We start from the raw sequence: 18,005 nt of genomic DNA, 5'->3' as shown, positions 1-18,005 counted from the left end.
TCTATGGGAATGTTTGACCATTCTTCCAGAAGCACATTTGTAAAGTCAGGCAATGATGTTGGACGAGACGACCTGGCTTGCAGTCTCTGCTCTTATTCATCCCAAAGGTCAGGACTCTGTGCAGGCCAGTCAAGTTCCTCCACCCCAAACTCGCTCATCCATGGACCTTGCTTTATGCACTGGTGCGCAGTCATATTGAAACAGGAAGGGGACATCCCCAAACTGTTCTCACAAAGTTGGGAGCATGAAATTGTCCAAAATGTGTTGGTATGCCGACGCCTTAAGAGTTCCCTTCACTGAAACTAAGGGGCCAAGTCCAACCCCTGAAAAACAACCCCCCATCATAACCCCCCCCCCCCCCCCGCCCCTCCACCAAATTATATGGACCAGTGCAAAGGTCCATAAAGACATGGATGAGAGAATCTAAAGTGTTGAGGTCAGGACTCTGTGCAGGTCAGTCAAGTTCCTCCACCCCATGTGTTTATGGAAAAACTGAAAAATCACACCAAAAAAAAAAAAAAAGAAGGAAAGGTGACTATGAAAGTACTGTGGTTTGAACACATCAACATTATGCATACACCTAGAAGTGATAGGGAAAGTAGGCCATGATTCAGAATTCATATAATATGGATACACTCATATCTATAACAAATCTTCTTTAAATAAATTTTTATTGAGAAAGGTTTTTCAAACAACAGAGTAAAATACAGAACAGACAGGGAAGGCATATAGACATTGGTCCTCCATATACATTAATATTGAGTATAGATAGGATGGCAATGATTTTATCCATGTAAAATGTCATCATTAACTATATCGTTTATAACACTGTTTATTTAAGAAATGCTGGGAGTTATCGCATCCCTCCCGACACCCCTAGTGGGAACATTTTGTGTCAGGGGGGAGTCGACAGAACATTCCAGGTGCCCAAATACACAGTAGGGTTAAGATATCTTAACAGAAAAACATCCCTGTATAGGAATAACCAAAAAGATAGAGAACAAACCACAATGATAGAGTCGCCCGAAAGAGAACAAACCACAATGATAGAGTCGCCCGAAGGAGAACATGCGAAGAGTAGGAAGAGGAAAGTAGTCAAGATCGGGAGAAAGAGTGGGGACTCTTTGCATGAATCTGCATGTTGTAGGGGAAAATGGGAAAGAAGTAGTAAGCGTAAGACTAGACAAAAAGAGATAAAAGTAGAAAGCTTGGAAGGTTAACAAGAAACTGGGGTGAAAAAAAGATAAAAAAAAAAGGAAAAGGAGAGACCAGAGAAGAATCAGAAATTTTTATATGATATAGTGATGAAAGAATCATGGGGGTGTAATCTTCATAAATTTAGCCCACGGTTCCCAAGTTGCTTTAAATTTTTCAGGAGGTATCTATAACATCTTAAGGACTTTGCAGCACAAATACAATTATCTGTATATACTGAATGGGGGGGAGGGGGTGCTTTCCGTGGACTGAAGACATTTTCTGTGTGTGTGTTCCTGTCAGCATCTGCAGTCAAAAATGTCTATTCAGACCACAATAACCCTTTGCTGTAAGAAAAGCTGTAAATTTACATAGGCTGCAGTGAAAACATTGCAGGCAATATCTTTTCCCACCTGCAGAAAGTTCTGGCTGGACACAATGAGAGCTAGCTGAGCGCTGAGATCTTCAGCCTGTGCCTGGCTTCCCCGCACTCCTTGAACCAGCTGAGGAATGTGGTCAGCAACAATCTGCAGAATAAATCATTTAGAATGGTTTATCAGGACATTTAAATCACTAACTGTAATAACCCAAATGTCAGAATGCTTTATTCGGGTGGGCAGAGATTATTGTGTACTTCCAGATGTAAATTATCTGAAATTTGAAATAACCCTGTCAGGGTGGTTAACAAAATGACAACTGAAGTATCCTGTGAAGAAAGCAGCATTATACTTACCTGCCCAAGGGGCCATTTGCTGGGACTTCATTCTTGTAGTTGAGCTACCGACACTGATCCTTCCCATCTCTTTGCGCTGTTTGAAAAGCAGGTCCCCCACGCTGGCTGCTTTGGTTTTTCCTGCTGAGCCCTGGTCACTGCAGGACAAAATAGCGACTTATGGATAAACAGAAGGAACCACAGGGGTGAGCAGGGGGACCTGCTATTCAAATAGCCCGAGGAGGTGAGTAGGAAATGTGGAATAGAATCTCTGCAACAGAGCAAAGTTTTGGGTCACTGGACAGGTAAGCATAATGCTTTCTTCAAAGGGTACTGAAAACTGCACTTTAGTTCAACCAAGACCACTTGGTTTATTAATAATATATACACACACACACATATATATATATTGTATATACACACATATACACATACACACTGTATATAGAAATCGATCACTGTATTTATAGATTTCTATGAGGAATACATTGCATCTAACTCATGGGTCAGCAGAAAGTTGGCAAAAGTAAGCACAAACCATTTAGCATGGAACAATTTTCCACCAGACTGTAGAACAACAGGCCCTGACAATTTAAAGCATACAATATTGTGACCAACACTCATCTTTAAAAATAATTTCCATCATCTGCTTACTAAAAAAAAGTTAAGAAAGAACTCCTACTTTCCAGTTACTTTAACAGAAGGGTTGATTCATACTGCAGTTTTTAAAGTTTACTAAACCAAGTTCACTGTGAGCTCTATAAACAAAAACCAATAAACAAGTAGGAACTCTCAGCTGCATTATAAATAAGGATTTTAGAAAATTTTAGCAAAACCGAACTTCCATTTGCTTTTAGCAATGGAGTGATCCCAAAAGGATCTAGAAATTGCTCTTAAAATCTGGTCTCCATAGCACTCCCCTTCAACAAATAAGTGAAGGCCTCTAATGAAGACAAATCTAATATCTTTATGTCCTCTGGCGTGCCAACAGGCCCAACAAAACAGAAAAGGGTCAAAAGACTAACTTAAGAGTGCCATTGCAGGAACGTTGCAGCTGACAGCTGCACCTGCAGAAGCTTGGACATCGACCTAGTAGAACTTGGAAAAGGTACGAATTGAAAAGCAGTGGTAGCCTTAAAAAGCTGGGCAACAGAGGCTTGGAATGTTGGAATGACCAGAAAACACCCATTAATGTGGTGGAATGAGCACAATCCTGTTGGAGGTCTTTATCCTTTAGAGTTTAAGCTCTTGAGAGGAGGAGTTTTATCCACCTGGCAAGATGAAGCAGGAGGGTCTGCGAGGAAGCCCTGATGATAAGACAAAGAGAATGTCCATCTTTCTGATAAAAGCTGTAGCTTTCAGATAAACTCTGATGGTTCTGACAATGTCCAGACAAAGAACAGCAATCTCTTTGATGTGCTTAGGAGCAGGGTTCAAAAAAGGGGAGGACTAGGTCTTTATTAAGGTGGAAGTTAGACACCATCTTTGGCTGAATGGTAGGCCATGGGTGCAAGACTTATTTGCCTTTGTGAATAATCAGGAATGGCTCCTTGCAAGAGAGCTGCTAGCTAAGAGACATATCTGACAGACATGATAGCCACTAAGGAGGCCCATTTGAAGGAGAGATTATCTAAAAGAGAATTCCCTAATGGGTTCAGAGGGTGGTTTCTGCAGGGCAGCGAACCGAATTAGGATCCCAGGGTAGCACAGGGTGTAAGTGAGGGTAGTTGAATCAGAGAAACGTTGAATAAAGGTTTTTACAAAAAGAGAATGATGCAAGAGGTTTTTCAAGCAAAACAAACCTTAAAACGAGACAAATTATTTTTTATTTTGGATAGAGTAAGGGAGGGTTATAACCCATCAGATTTTTTTCCCCCCATCTGTGTCCCATTGCGGAGATTTCCCCCTCACTTCCTGTCCCAAAGCCAAACAGAAAGTGGGAGGAAATCCCTGCAAAGGGAATTCCTTGGGGACCCCAAAGTCACCAGAACTAGTATCCCCATTGAAAGATTTCCCCTCTATTTTCATTTTTTGGGGACAATCCGAAATTTGGGTTTTTCTTTTACTTTCAATGATAATAGTAAACAGGACAAATAGGGAGTGTGAATCTATCTAACAGGGCACAGACCGCAATAAAAACTGACAGGTGTTCTAATCCATCTCCACTCTTACCAAAAGTAAAAAAAAAAAAAGCTTTAGTTAGTACTTTGATTACTTAAAGTGTTTGTAACCCAAAAAAAAAAAAAAAAAAATTAATCCGATTCCCTTAGAGCAGGTTAAACAGCAGAGTGCTTGTGCAGTCTAACCTGCCCCTCTCTGAACTGTAAAAAAAAAAAAAAAAAAACTGGCTGATCCTGCTTGGTTCTTCCCTCCCCTCTGTAAACTGACCATGGTTGATCATGGCTGCTGAGCCTTGACACCATGGTCAGTTTACGTGCCTCCATCATCCGCTGCCTCTCCTCAGTCGTCTCCCCCCTACCCTTCCTGCCTGTCAGCTGTGTGTCTGTCAGAGTGGACTCCGTCCACCCCCCCCCCCCTTTCCAGCTATTAGCAGTACATTAAACTTTAACAAATGTCAATGCCTGCCCCTCTCCTTTATCCAATGTTAGGGTTTATTGAAAACAAAGTCTCTAAATACATTTTTCAGATATCTTCAGGTCTTGTGACTCCTAGCCGCTCTGCTACATCGATCCAGGGAAGGGGCTGAGCAGCCAGCATGGCAGTCACGTGACCTCCAGGCTGACGTCAGAGGGAGAGCTCGACCCCTCTTACTGTAGTCCGGGGACCGGAATAGCAGAGCGGCCGGGAGTCACGTGACTGGCCTGAAGATATCTGAAAAAAAAAAAAAAAAAAAAAAAAAAAAAAAAAAAAAAAGGTATTTAGAGGCATCTATTGCAGTAAACACTTGCATCTCCCATTATCGCTGGCTAAAGGAGAGGGGCTAACAGTGAACGGTTTTATTAAATGAGTTGTAAAGTCTCAAGTTTTTTCACTTTAATGCATTCTATCCATTAAAGAGGAACTCCAGGCACATATAAAAAAGATAAAAGTATGTAGCTACAAAAAGTGTAGCTGCTGACTTTAAAAGAAAAAAAAAGTCACTCGCCTGCCCCACAGTCCAGCGGTGAGCTCACCGCAGCAGTCTTCTTCCTCTGGCTTCCCTCGGCGGTGTCAGCAACTTCACTATGGGCACCCAGCTGTGACAGCTTGCGGCTTCGCAGCTGGGCACCCACTGCGCATGCATGAGTCGCGCGGCACATTCTGTATTGGTGGATGCAGTCTTCTGCGACCGGTTAGTCCCCTTTTGAGTGGAGTTCCGCTTTCAGGTTAAAAACCTTCTTGGTTGCAGCTGTCCCCTAGACCCTATGTTATTCTTACCTGAACCCGAACGTTCCAGCAATGAGCATGACCCAAGCAGCCCCAGCCGCTGTCTCAGGACCTCATTGGATAGACTGATAGCAGCAGGAGTCATTGGCTCCCGCTGCTGTCAATCAAATCCAGTGGCACAGGAGTAGGGTGTGGGGCTGTGTCCTGCTGTCTGTGTCAATGGACACAGGGGGCGGGGCTGAGTCCTGCTGTCTGTCAATGGACACAGCAGCGAGACTCGTTAGTGCGCCTGCATGGGTGCCCCCATGGAAAGCGGCTCTACATGGGGGCACTCAATGAAGAGGAGGAGCTAGGAGCACCGCCAGGGCACCCCAGAAGAGGAGGATCGGGGCAGGTGCGCATAACACGTTTGGTATTTTTAAATAAAAAAAACCCCAAACCTTTACAATCACTTTAAGGTTACAAACACTTTAATGGCAAATTCTGGTCCCAACTGTAGGAAAGAGAATATGAAGAACAGAAAAATCTCTAGGTTCACAACAGGCAAGGGAGGATTTCCAGGTACAATAGTAACTTTCTGGAAGTGGCTTTTGAACAATGTGGGAATGACAGAGTCCTTAAGGCTAGTGACTGAGAAGCAGGATGGAACAGAAGGCCCTGAGACAGAAGGTTTGGCCTGTTTGGAAGTGGCCAGGCATCATCTCCTAGAAGTTTGAAAAGGTTTCTGTACCAGGTTCTCCTGGGCCAATATGAGATTCATTGGTTTCTTCCCTTGCTCAATTTTGCAGAGCAGCTGAGGCAAAATTCGCAGGGGAGGAAAGGAGATATAACGGCGTCCAAGAAAGTATCAGAGTATCTGATAACAGTGCTACAGGATTCTTGGTCCTGGTTATAAACAAGGGTAATGTGAACCTGGAGACAAGGATGTCCAAATCTGGAACTTCCTATTTCCAACATAGGGGACTGTAGATATCGGGATGAAGGGCCCATTCCCCTTTTTCCAGGCAGCGATGGCTGAGGTAATCAGCCTAGTGTTCACTCCTGGTGTGTGAACAGAGGGTGTTGGACAGTGTTTTTTCCTTCCATGAGAGGGTGGTTGATATAGGCCACAGTGTTGTCTGACTATCTTGAATGGGGAAGGGGTCCAGTGATTCAGATCTAGTTTTATCACTTTAAGCTCCATGATGTTGATGATGAGCTTGCCTTCCTTGGATGACCATGTTCCCTACACTGAGGGATTGGAACACTCCTGCCCAGCCTATGAGGCTTGCATCTAATGTTATCACTGTATGGTTGTGGTATAAACGTCTTCCCCATTGTCAAGGCTGGATTGAAAATCCACAAAGCTAGGAGTTCTTTGCTTGGCTAGAGAGGTGCATAGGGAGGTCAAGAGAAGGACCGTGCTTGTCCGATGCCAACAAAATGTACTCATGGGGAGGCCTTGAGTGGAACTGAGCCAAGGGGATTGGCTCGAATGGAGCTACCATGAGGCCCAGAACTCTTATACAGAATCTAAAAAGAGTCACGTCTCTTTGATCCTAAGATTTAAGCAAGAGATTTTTTGTTTCCTGGAAGGAAGATTCTTGCCTGGGCTGTGTCCATAAAGATGCCCAAGTATTCTGAGTGAAGAGAAGGTTGGAGAGCGGATTCCTGAAAGTTGATTACACAACTGAAGACCTGAAGCAATTGAATAGTCCTTTGGACATTAGCAGTTTGTTGAAGGAAGAGGAGTCTAGGTAACCTGAATGCCCTTAAAAGGAAAATAAGTGGTACAAGTACCTTTGTGAATATTTTGGGTGCAGAGGATAGGCCAAATGGCAGAAAGACAAAGGATAAGTGACTGTCTACTACCTGCAAAGCGCAGAGGCAGGTGAATGTCCACTGATGCCAAGTATTCCCCTTGTCTCAGAGAGTCAATAACCAAACTTGTGGATTCCATGCAAATCTTTCAAATGTGATCCCAGGTTAGGTTGAATAACCCCCTTGGGTTTAATCACAGTGTACAGATTTGAATAGAATCCTTTGAATATGTCCTTCAGAGGGACCAGAATGACCAATTCCTGGGACAAGTTATGGTTCAAGGCGGTTTGCAAATCTGACTGTCCATGAAGAGATTTCCAGATGATTTGAGAAAAGAAAACGATGAGGGGGTAGAGTTTTGAATTTTAATTTTTGTACCCCTTTGAAGTCACCAACTGAGGGAACTTCTTCATTGTAATTAGGGTTTTGGATTGGACTTGGTCGGTTTTGTGTTCCAGGTCTTGAACCTTGAAGGAGTATGCAGCAACCCAGATGTCGACTGTCCTGTAGCGAAGTCCTCATGGCAAAAAAGGCAGAAGGAGGTGCCTTGGTACTTTAAAAAAAGGGCTCTAGGCAGAGATGGTGGCAATAGTTTGACTGTGGTGTGAGGTAACACCTAATCATCCACTTGGGACTAAGCTCCCCAAGATGGTATTTTTAACACTAAGTTCAAAAAGTTTAACACTCCAAAAGTGAATCATTTTTAAACACAATTCCTGATTGTTTTATTGAAGAAAATGAATACCATTAAGGAAACCTTTAATAAAGAGGCTACAGTATTGGTCCAATACAATGTAAATCTGGCCTGCTTGCCCTTGTTGTTGGTTCCTAATTAGGGTCCAGGCTTCACCCATCATGATGAGCATACCCTCTGGAGGGGTCTTCAGGGCCTAAGTTCCATAGGGATGGAAAACGGCCCCAGACCTGTATAGCACCCTGTTGCTAAGTACCGGTACATACTTCGCCCACACAGGTTATCTCCACAGTGTGGGTCTGGTAATGGCTTCAAAGGCTTTACTGAGGTTGCACCAATCTGGATGCCCTGCTTCTATTGTTGTATTAGAAGACAGTGAATTGTTAATTGAAGATTTGATTGGAGAACCCAAAGTAATGTAATAAAATAGTTAAGCTAAGAGTGATTTTTTTATGAAGAGGTCCATCATCTACAGACACTTGGAAAAAAAAAACTGGTGTCTTGCAGCAGGGTAGGGTTAAATGTGTCCATCAAAGTTTTGCCAGTGTCTAATCACCTAAAGGTACCAGCCTAAAAACCGAGTGTCTATGAATGTCCAGTGTGTCCTGTACAATTAGTTTACACTTTAGGGCATGATCTGCTGTTAGAAATAACATGGCTATCATTCTCTTTGGACATGCCCAATTCAAAAATTGCAGAGAGTGGCGGAAGAAACCCCAGGTCAGATAAAGGAAATATAGATTTGTCTGCATCTGAGGACTGTAATTTTACTATTAAATTTGAGGCAGGAACGGGGCTGTGATGCCAGTTCTTCCTAGACTTTACTTATTTATTATGGATCAATACATACTCTTAAAGAGTTATGTTACCTTTACCAAAAAACTGCCTATGCAAGTAAGGCAGTCATTTCTGGAAGTATTTCTGAGCCCATTGCAATGATGTTTTTAATGCAGTGCCATTTGAGGGCTTGAAAATCATGGGCATCGAAAATTGCAATTCGACCTTGTCCCTTGCGCAGAGATTTCTTCAAATTCTCTCAATCTTTTGAGGATATTATCTACTGTAGATGATGATGATATATTTAAAAATCTTTGCAATTTTATGTTGAGGAACATGGTTCTGAAATTGTTAGACAATTTTTAGACACAGCTTTTCACAGATTGGCAAAACTTTTTTCCTTTATATTGTACATTTTCTAAGTTTAAACATTTTATATGTTTTCTGTTCTCTATGGTGAATAAAAATGGGATTTTTGACTTACCGTAAAATCCATTTCTCTGATGTTCATTGACGGACAAAGCTCCTGATCTTCTTAACCAATGGGTTATACTGCCCCCTACAGGAGTAGGACACTAAGCAGAAAAAGTCTGGCTGCGCCTATGGGCAGTCCCAGGGGTATACTCCCTCTCTCGGCTATAGGTACTCAGTTTTGTTACAAGCAGTGTCAGAATTAGAACTCCACAGAGGGGTGGGTGCCGTGTCTGTCAATGAACATCAGGGAAAAGGATTTTACGTTAAGTCAAAAATCCTATTTTCTCTTTTGTTCATTGATGAACACATCTGCTGACATTCATAGCCATTGGGACATCCCAAAGCAATGTTAAAACATGAGGGGTGGGAACAGTGAAAAAAAAATTCCCAAGGCCAACCAGGTAAACAGGAGCTCAACCGAAACAACTGGAGCTCACGTGAAATAAACAATACACCCTCAAAAGAGGACCAGGTCCTATAAACAGTAGCCTGCAAAACCTTGCGACCAAAGGAAGCATCCGCAGATGCCAACACATCCACTTTATAGAATTTTGTGAAAGTGTGCACCGACAACCAGGTGGTTGTTTTGCAAACCTGCATCACTGACGCCTAATGACGGAAGGCCCAGGAGCCACTGAGTGCCGAGTAGAGTTCTCCTTGACAGGGAAAGGAGGAACCTGACCCCTGATGGAAAAGGCTTGAATAACTGTCTGTCTGATCCATCTAGAAATGGTCGCAGAGGAAGCGCACAACCCTTTCCGAGTCCCATCCGTGAGCACAAATAGTGAGATTGACTTCCTCAAAGCCTCCGTAGCTGCTAGGTACACCCTAATTGCCCGGACCACATCCAAGGCATGCAAGGCAATTGCCTTCGGATGTTTTAGCCTGGGACACAGGGAAGGCAACACAATGTCTACATGCAAATGAAATTCAGAAACAACCTTTTGAAAGAACGACAGACAGGGACGAAGAAACACCTTATCTCTGTGACCAAGGTGAACGACAGCATAACGCCACCAGTTCCCACACCCCAAGCAGGGGAATCTCCCGAAGAATCTCAGAAGGAGGCTTCTGGAGGACAGAGCACCAAATTGAGGTTCCAAGGCAGCAACGGAGACCACAATGGAGGGGCCAAGTGCCTAACTTTACTGAAGAAAAGTACGCACCAGGGAGTATGTGGACAAGGGCCATAAAAAGAAGACCGCTAAGGCAGACACCTGACCTTTGTTAGTATACAAGGCCAGTTTCTGCTCAACCCCCCATTGAAGGAAGGTCAAGGACCGAGCCATCAAGAAAGAGCGAGGATGAACTCCAAGAGATTCCACGCAATGTACGTCTTCCGCGTACGATGGTAGATCTTCCTAGAAGTAGATTTCCTAGCTTTTAACAGCGTTGGAAATACTGACAAACCTCTATACATTCGCACCTGGCTTTCAACAGACAAGCTGTCAAAGCTAGCAACTGCAAAGCAGGATGGAAGATCGGTCCTTGGGACAGCAGATCCCCCTGAGAGGAAGCTTCCAAAGAAGGTCGACGTACCAAGCCCGGCAAGGCCAGTCCGGAGCCACTAAGATGACCGGAATCCCTTCTACCTCGATCATGCGTAGAAGTCTTGGCAGAAGCTTGAGAGGAGGAAAGGCATAAATCAGACGATACTGACCCCACTGGGCCACCAGCCCGTCTGTGGTGTCGACCAGAGGAACCCGTGAATGAGCCACAAACCTCTGCGCCTTTCTGTTGATCCGAGACGCCATCAGATCCACCTCGGGGATGTCCCACCGGGACACAACTGATAAAACACCTCCAGATGGGGGGGACCACTCCCCTTGGTCCATTGACTGCCGACTGAGGTAATCCGCCTGACAGTTTTCCACCCCGGGAATGTGTACGGCAGAGAGGGCTGGAACAAACCATTCTGCCCACCTTAGAATGCTGGCTACCTCCAGAGCCGCCAGGACACTTCTTATGCCCCCCTTGGAATTGACATAAGCCACGGGCATGGCATTGTCTGATTGAATGCGCACTGGACACCCCTTAAGACGATCTGTTTAATGGTCCAGGCACAGTCTGATTGCTCGGATGTTCAAGACATTGATCGGTAGTCTGGACTCTTCCAGTGTCCAGAGCCCCTGAGCAGAATTTTTGCCGATCACGCCCCCCCCCCCCCCCACCCGGACAGGCTGGCATCAGTGGTGACCACTGTCCAATACAGGGGGAGGAAGGATTTGCCCAGCCGAAGCCCCGGAGAATGAAGCCACTATATCAGAGACCCCTTACTTCCTCGGCTCAACTGGATCTGCAAACGGAACCTCCTTGAAGGTAGACACCATCAGGCCCAGCACCCGCATGCAAGTCCAGAAGGATAACCATCTGCTGGACAGCAGGAGACTAATTACAGCCTGCAATTTCTGGAGATTGTCTAGAGGAAGTTGCACTCTGGCCCAAATAGTCCAGCTGTGTGGACAGAACCAGAGCAGACTTCTGAAAATTCAGAATCCAGCTCTACCTCCCTCAGAGTTCGTATGGTGATTTCCAGGTTTTCCACCAGAGCAGTAGGAGACTAAACTTGCAGAAGGGGGTCTTCCAAGTAGCCCAGTACCATGATCCCCCGTTGGCGTAACAATGCTAGCACCGGGGCTAACCACTTTTGTAAAGACCCAAGGAGCAAAGGCAAGACCAAAGGGTAACACCAAAAATTGATAATGCTCCTCCATGGCAAAGTGGAGGAAGCGCTGGTGACCGGCACATATTGGAATGTGAAAGTAAGCATCCTTGATGTCGATAGAGGCAAGAAAATCCCCCTGATTCAGGAATGCCACCACCGTGCGAATGGACTCCTTTCTAAACTTCTGCACCTGCACAAAGCAGTTCAGCACCTTGAGGTCCAGGATTGGACTCACCTTGCCTTCCTTCTTGGGAACTGTAAACCGGTTTGAGTAAAAACCCTGACAAAGTCCTCAAGTCGGAACCGGGACAATCACCCCTTGAAGTAACAGGTCATGTATCGCCCCACACAGATCCTGTAAGCGGTCGGGGGACAGGCACAAGTTGGAAGGTAAGAACCTTGCTGGGGGACAAGAGCGAAACTCGATCTTGTAGCCGGACCGAATGACTTTGTGGACTCACTTGTCTTGTACTGGGGAAGTCCACACGTCCGGAAACCTGCAAAAACGTCTCCCCACCCATTATATGGGTGAGGGCGCAGCCCTTGTCAGTCGACCCTCAGGAACGAACAAACTTCTTATAAACCGAGAAGGATGGCCTAGGTCTGCGACGAGGGTCCGTGCCCTTAGTAGCCTGCGGAATAAAGGTATTCTTTACCCCTGTGAGACCTTTAATGATGCCATTTAGGATAGCTTCAAACAGGTGATCTCCTTGAAAGAGGAGATCAGTCAAGGCCCTTTTAGAAGTCAGGTCCGCAGATCAGCATTTGAGCCAAAAGACACGCTGAAGGACCACTGCCGAAACAGAGAGTCTAGCCACTAGGGGAGCCGCATCCCAAGAGGCATCACAGATAAACTGCAGCCCTTGGAGCAGCTGGTCCGCCAGCTCAGCAAAGGCAGAGGGGAGCTGTTCTCCCTTAAGGCCACGGCGTAAAAGCTTAGCCCACTCAGTGTTTGCGACACTAGGGCAATGGTGAATACCGGCCTCAGTGCCAAACCAGCCAGAGTGTACATATTGCGGGCTACAGCCTCTGCCTTCCTGTCAGTCGGATCCTTAAAGGCTGGGGACTCTTCAACCGGAATCATGGTTGCCTTGTTCAATCCCGAAACTGGAGGGTCCACCACCGGGGGGGAACAGTGCTCTTCTTAAAAGGGACTCCACATAGGGGTATCGCCTAGCAAATTACATAGGGACCCCAAGGAGACGCTTTGGTCGTCCTCACACTTTAGCATCAATTCTATCAAAATAGGCAGGGAAAGGAAACACCTTGGATGGCTTGAGCTGCGTCCATCTTTAAGGTCTCACTCACAGATGCAAACAGTGCTTCCAGCACCGCCTTTTTGTGCATGGTTGCAGATGTGGAGGAATCATCCTCACTATCTGAAGATTGCGGGCGCCTGGTCGCAGACCCAGAAGGGAGACCCATGTCCGCAACGGCCAAATTAGATTCAGGTTCAGATGAGGCAGGGGAAGGAGGGGGGGTGCTTTCTGCAAGCCCATCGCCGGGAAACCACCTCCACCCGGGACACAAAAGGACTCCAAGACCGCCGTTAGTGACTCGATGAATGATTGGGACCAGGAGGGAACCACAGCCTCAGAGAGGGGATCAGGTGGGGAGATGTGCTTCAAAGACTCCATGACTCACCAGGGGGAACCCACAAAAAGTGTAAAAAACACAGCAAAGGGACAATCCCCACCGCGCTGGCAGTACCACCTGATCGCCAGGCACAAAGCACCAAGTGATCCACAGCAGAGAGGGAGAGGACCCCTCCCAGCAGAAACAGGCACCTGCAGCCAACAGCATAATCTGCACTTCAAATGAAAAGAAAAGAAATGATAAGATCCAGGAGTCAGCATCAGGGGATGAGGAGGGGCCCCCACCGGCAAAATCGCCACCCACAGTGCTCCACTGTCATGGCCACCGCCGCTATTTTCAATGGCAAACCACCACAAAATGGCTGCGGGACTACACAAACATGGCCGTTGTGCATTGAGCACACAGGCTACAGCAGAATGGCGGCACCACGAGGCTCCCAGGAGGGATCCCTAAGCCTCAAGGACAGGCCCAGGCAGGACGGCAGGAACCCCCACCAGGTACAACCCCCCCCCCCCTCGCACAGCTGATCTTCTGGTCACCGGCGGCGCACCTTCCCCCCCCCCCCCCCATAGCTCCCTGCCCCCACCCTAGGAGGTGGACCAGACCACCCACACAGTCCCAGCATAAATGGGGGGGGGTAGGCTGGCAAGACAGATGAAGGGGGGCTGACTGACTGGAAGGAGGGGAACCCGGGGGTCCGACCGTCCCAAGGAGGGGCCCACGTCCACCCCAAAACCCTCCAGGGGGAGAGGGGGGGACAGCGACAGCTACTCACCGTACTATGACCAGGTGGGCACCACTCCAGACATAACTCCTCGCCATCTGAAATGGGGGGCTGTCGGGCAGGAGGAGCGTTGGGACTTGGGCCGAGACCCAGTCATATGGGACCTCGCGAGGCGGTTAACTCGCAAGCCAGGCCCCGTCCGGTGGGGCTACGTCATGGCCGACCTAGCACGGAGCTGAGGTCTGCGCGGGCTCGCTGGCCAGATTGGGCTGAACACTAGATCTAGATGATTCAGCCCGTCACCCAGCCCGACAGTTGACTGTAGATCTCACAAGAAAAAAACAGGAGAAAATATTCTATCTAAAAAGAATTGCCAGGACCAGAGACCTCAGCAAGGAACCAAGCTCTTACTCCTGACTAGGCAGTACCTATAGCAGAGAGGGGGGTATACACCCTGGGACTTCCCAAAGGCGTAGCCAGAATTTTTTTCTGCCTGCTGTCCTACTCCTGTAGGGGGTAGTATAGCCCAATGAGAGTTGCAAATTTTTGCATTCTATTCTTATGTAGATTTTACACAACATCCCAACTTTTTTGGAATTGGGATTGTATGCCTGAAAAGGCTAAGTGGTTAAAAACAAAACTAAAACCTGTATTCAAACTACCTTTAAATACAGTTTATTACACTTCTTAAATTTTTGGTTTTTAAATCACTAATGAAAAATGAAATTTTTTGATGCTTTGGGAGATTAATTTTTTTAGATGAAAAAAAGACTCCAGAACATTCCAGAAAGTTACTCTAAGCACAATTACCTTGCAGCTTTGAACAAGTTGTTGATGGGCTGCTACATTCTTATTGGAGACGGAAGCATTCTGTGAGGCTGCTATGGTCTGGGTAGCGGCAGCTGCAGCCTGTTTAGCAGCAGCCTGTAAACACAAAAAGAGATTTCAACAAAATGTAAACAAATTCAGCAATTACAGTATAAATGAACATGTAACTTAACCAAAGAACAAATAAGTAATATAATGAATTAACATTCCTTAGATGTAATGGTTTCATTCATTTTTTCTTTCTGGCTTTTTTTCACCATGTAATCCAACTAAACGCACACTTCTTGTCTTGTGCTTACTTATTGTACCACATCCGTGGAGAATTGGAGATGCACTCTATCACCCAGGGACAGGAAGCGTGTAAGCACTACAGAACATCTCACTCACCTTCTCCTCATCTCCATAGCACAGGGAGAGGTGGTATGTAGTACGCAGGGAGCTGGGGACAATGCTTATCGATAACAGTCAGCAGAGACATAGCACAAGAAGTTATTAGTGATCAAGGTTTCTGGCATGATCAACAATTTTTTTTTTTTTTCAAACAGATTCAACAAAACACGATTACAGTGCTATATTTAACAGACCAAAAGGGAACAGATAATTGTTGTTAGAGTTTACACCATAGAAACGCAGTCCGGATGCTTTTCTGCATTCGCGTTTTTGAAGCGCTCCAGTGCATTTTTCCCCCTCTTATTTCTTAACTCCTTGGAGACTAAGCCTTTTTCTGACACTTAGTGCTTACAAGTTAAAATCAATATTTTTTGCTAGAAATAACTTAGAACCCCCAAACATTAGATATATATTTTTAGCAGAGACCCTAGAGAATAAAATGGCGGTCGCTGCAATATTTTATGTCACACTGTACCGGCGCAGCGGCCTTTCAAATGCATTTGTGTGGAAAAAATACACTTTCATGAATTAAAAAAAAAGATGATGTTACGCCAAGTATATACTAACATGTAATGCTTTAAAGTTGCACACACTTATGGAACAGCAATACTACTGTACTTAAAAAATCTCCATAGGCGACACTTTAAAATTTTTTAATGGTTACCAGTTTAGAGTTACAAAAGAGGTCTAGTGCTAGAATTATTGCTCTCACCAACTATCATGGCGATACCTCACATGTGTGGTTTGAACACTGTATACATGCAGGTGGGACTTACATATGTGTTCGCTTCTGCGTGCGAGCACGAAGGGATGGGGCACTTAATTTTTTATTTATTTTACCTTTGCTGGTTGCTCAGGACTCCCGATTGGACAGGAGACCCAGGCAGAGCGGCAGGAGGACTCCCCTCGTGCTGCTTGGAACAAGAAAGCCGGCCGTCGGCTCTAAAAAACAGTCCCGAATTATGCCTGCAGCTGCAAGGATCATTCCAGTACAACCTCTTGAAGCAGGCGACCGCATATTTGGGTTGTGTCAGGGTCAAGGGTTTACCCCTAAATAAGGACACGTGTGTTACAGTGCCTTTAGGTACATGTTTTATGCTTTTTACCGCGTTCCAGTACAGTTCAAGGCAGAAAAAATGCAGCATGTTCTTTTTCCTGGAACGGATCACACTGGAGTGAACCTGGCCATTGAAAGCCATATAACCTACCATCAGTGCGCTTTCGATGCAGAAAAAAAAATGCACTGGACTGCATGTGGTGTGAACTGGCCCATACTTTAATAATCTGATAGGAGTAACAGTATTAGTTATGCTAACAATTTTGAATGAGACTAAATCATTCCTGCATATTCTGGCACAATAGCCTAGGAATTACTCTGTTCTTCAAGTTTCTCTTCTGTTTCTAATTTGATCATCTACCATGGGTTGCAAGGAAGAAAATTGCTTAATTTCCCCCCTCAACACAGACGTTGTTAACAGGGGAATCACTTTCCACAGAGCCATTGTGTTCTCACACACAAACACAGTTATTATTGCTAGCAGCTATAACAACCTCTAGCACTAATAGCATGTAAAATCTGGCAGGCTGGTTGTACCCAAATTGATCGACTAACTTTGGTACATTTAAGCCTGCCCATACAGGGTTTGAATCTTGGCCGGCTCCGCAGGAATTCAAGCCGCCTTTGGCCAGCTTAACCCATACATCCAATATATCATAGATTTTCCATATCCCCAATGCATTTATCTGACATTAAAAAATATAATACAATATACGCTTCATGTAGGAGTCATTAGAATATATAAAAGCAATAACAAAAAAAAAAAAAAAAAAGAGAACCGCTGCCAGTTAGCAGGAATACCAGTATAACATAAAGTGTCTCCATCTACTTTTAATGAGCAGTATGCAGGTTCATATGCAAAATGGAATATTGTATATGGATTATGACATGTAACAAACCTCTGTTAACCACTTCCATACCGAGTCATGTAAAATGACGTCGGCAAAGTGGTTGTCTAGATCCGGGCCGCCGTCATATGACGTCGGCCCGTTCTAGCAGCCAGTGCGCGCCCCCGGCGGCGCGATCAGGGATGAGGCTCGTCCCTCGGACATAGCCCATCCCTGATCAAGGTAAACAGCCAATAGAAATTGGCTGTTTACCACGTGATCGGCTGTGTCAATCACAGCCAATCACATGAGCGGCTCCAGCACGAGCCGCTCGTTCTCTCTGCAATGCGCGCCCCCGGGGGCGCGCAGAGCAGCGATCGGGGACGAGGCTCGTCCCTCGGACAGAGTCGATCCCCGATCTAGGTAAAGAGCCAATGAAATTGGCTCTTTACCACGTGACCGTCTGTGTCCAATCACAGCCGGTCACAAATGTCAACAGAGAACACGGTAACTAGCTGTCACCGTGTTCTCCTCCTCACACACTGATCCTGTGTGAGGAGGAGATTGTGGTAACAGCTAGTTACCAACTACAGTGCACCCTAAACACACAGATTGCCCCCCCCCCCAATAAAGAGCACCTGTCACTAGCCCATCAAAGTACCCGAGTACCTGTCACCAGCCCATCAGGTACTCAGATGACAGGTACTTGGGTACTCTGATGGGCTGGTGACAGGTACTTGGGTACTCTGATGGGCTGGTGACAGGTACTTGGGTACTCTGATGGGCTGGTGACAGGTACTTGGGTACTCTGATGGGCTGGTGACAGGTACTCGGGTACTTTGATGACGGGTACTCGGGTACTCTGATGACGGGTACTCGGGTACTCTGATGACGGGTACTCGGGTACTCTGATGACGGGTACTCGGGTACTCTGATGACG

General features: G+C 45.8%; 1 protein-coding gene across 3 annotated transcripts in view; it reads right to left on the bottom strand.

The window, feature by feature from the left end:
• The window catches only part of TLN2 (talin 2), a 477,844-nt gene that overhangs the window by 157,529 nt on the left and 302,310 nt on the right, over nucleotides 1-18,005 (bottom strand). For all 3 annotated transcript variants that reach the window (XM_082253081.1, XM_082253079.1, XM_082253080.1), the window contains exons 23-24: nucleotides 14,774-14,887; nucleotides 1,608-1,721 (exon numbers count right to left, since the gene is read on the bottom strand). In XM_082253081.1, the coding sequence (XP_082109207.1) occupies nucleotides 1,608-1,721; nucleotides 14,774-14,887 (228 nt within the window). The remainder of the gene's footprint in view (nucleotides 1-1,607; nucleotides 1,722-14,773; nucleotides 14,888-18,005) is intronic.

The sequence above is a fragment of the Pelophylax lessonae genome (assembly GCF_965119305.1).
Source record: "Pelophylax lessonae genome assembly, chromosome: 4".
NCBI lineage: Eukaryota > Metazoa > Chordata > Amphibia > Anura > Ranidae > Pelophylax > Pelophylax lessonae.
Note: the sequence above shows the minus strand (reverse complement) of the source record. Positions and strands in the feature narration are given on the sequence as shown.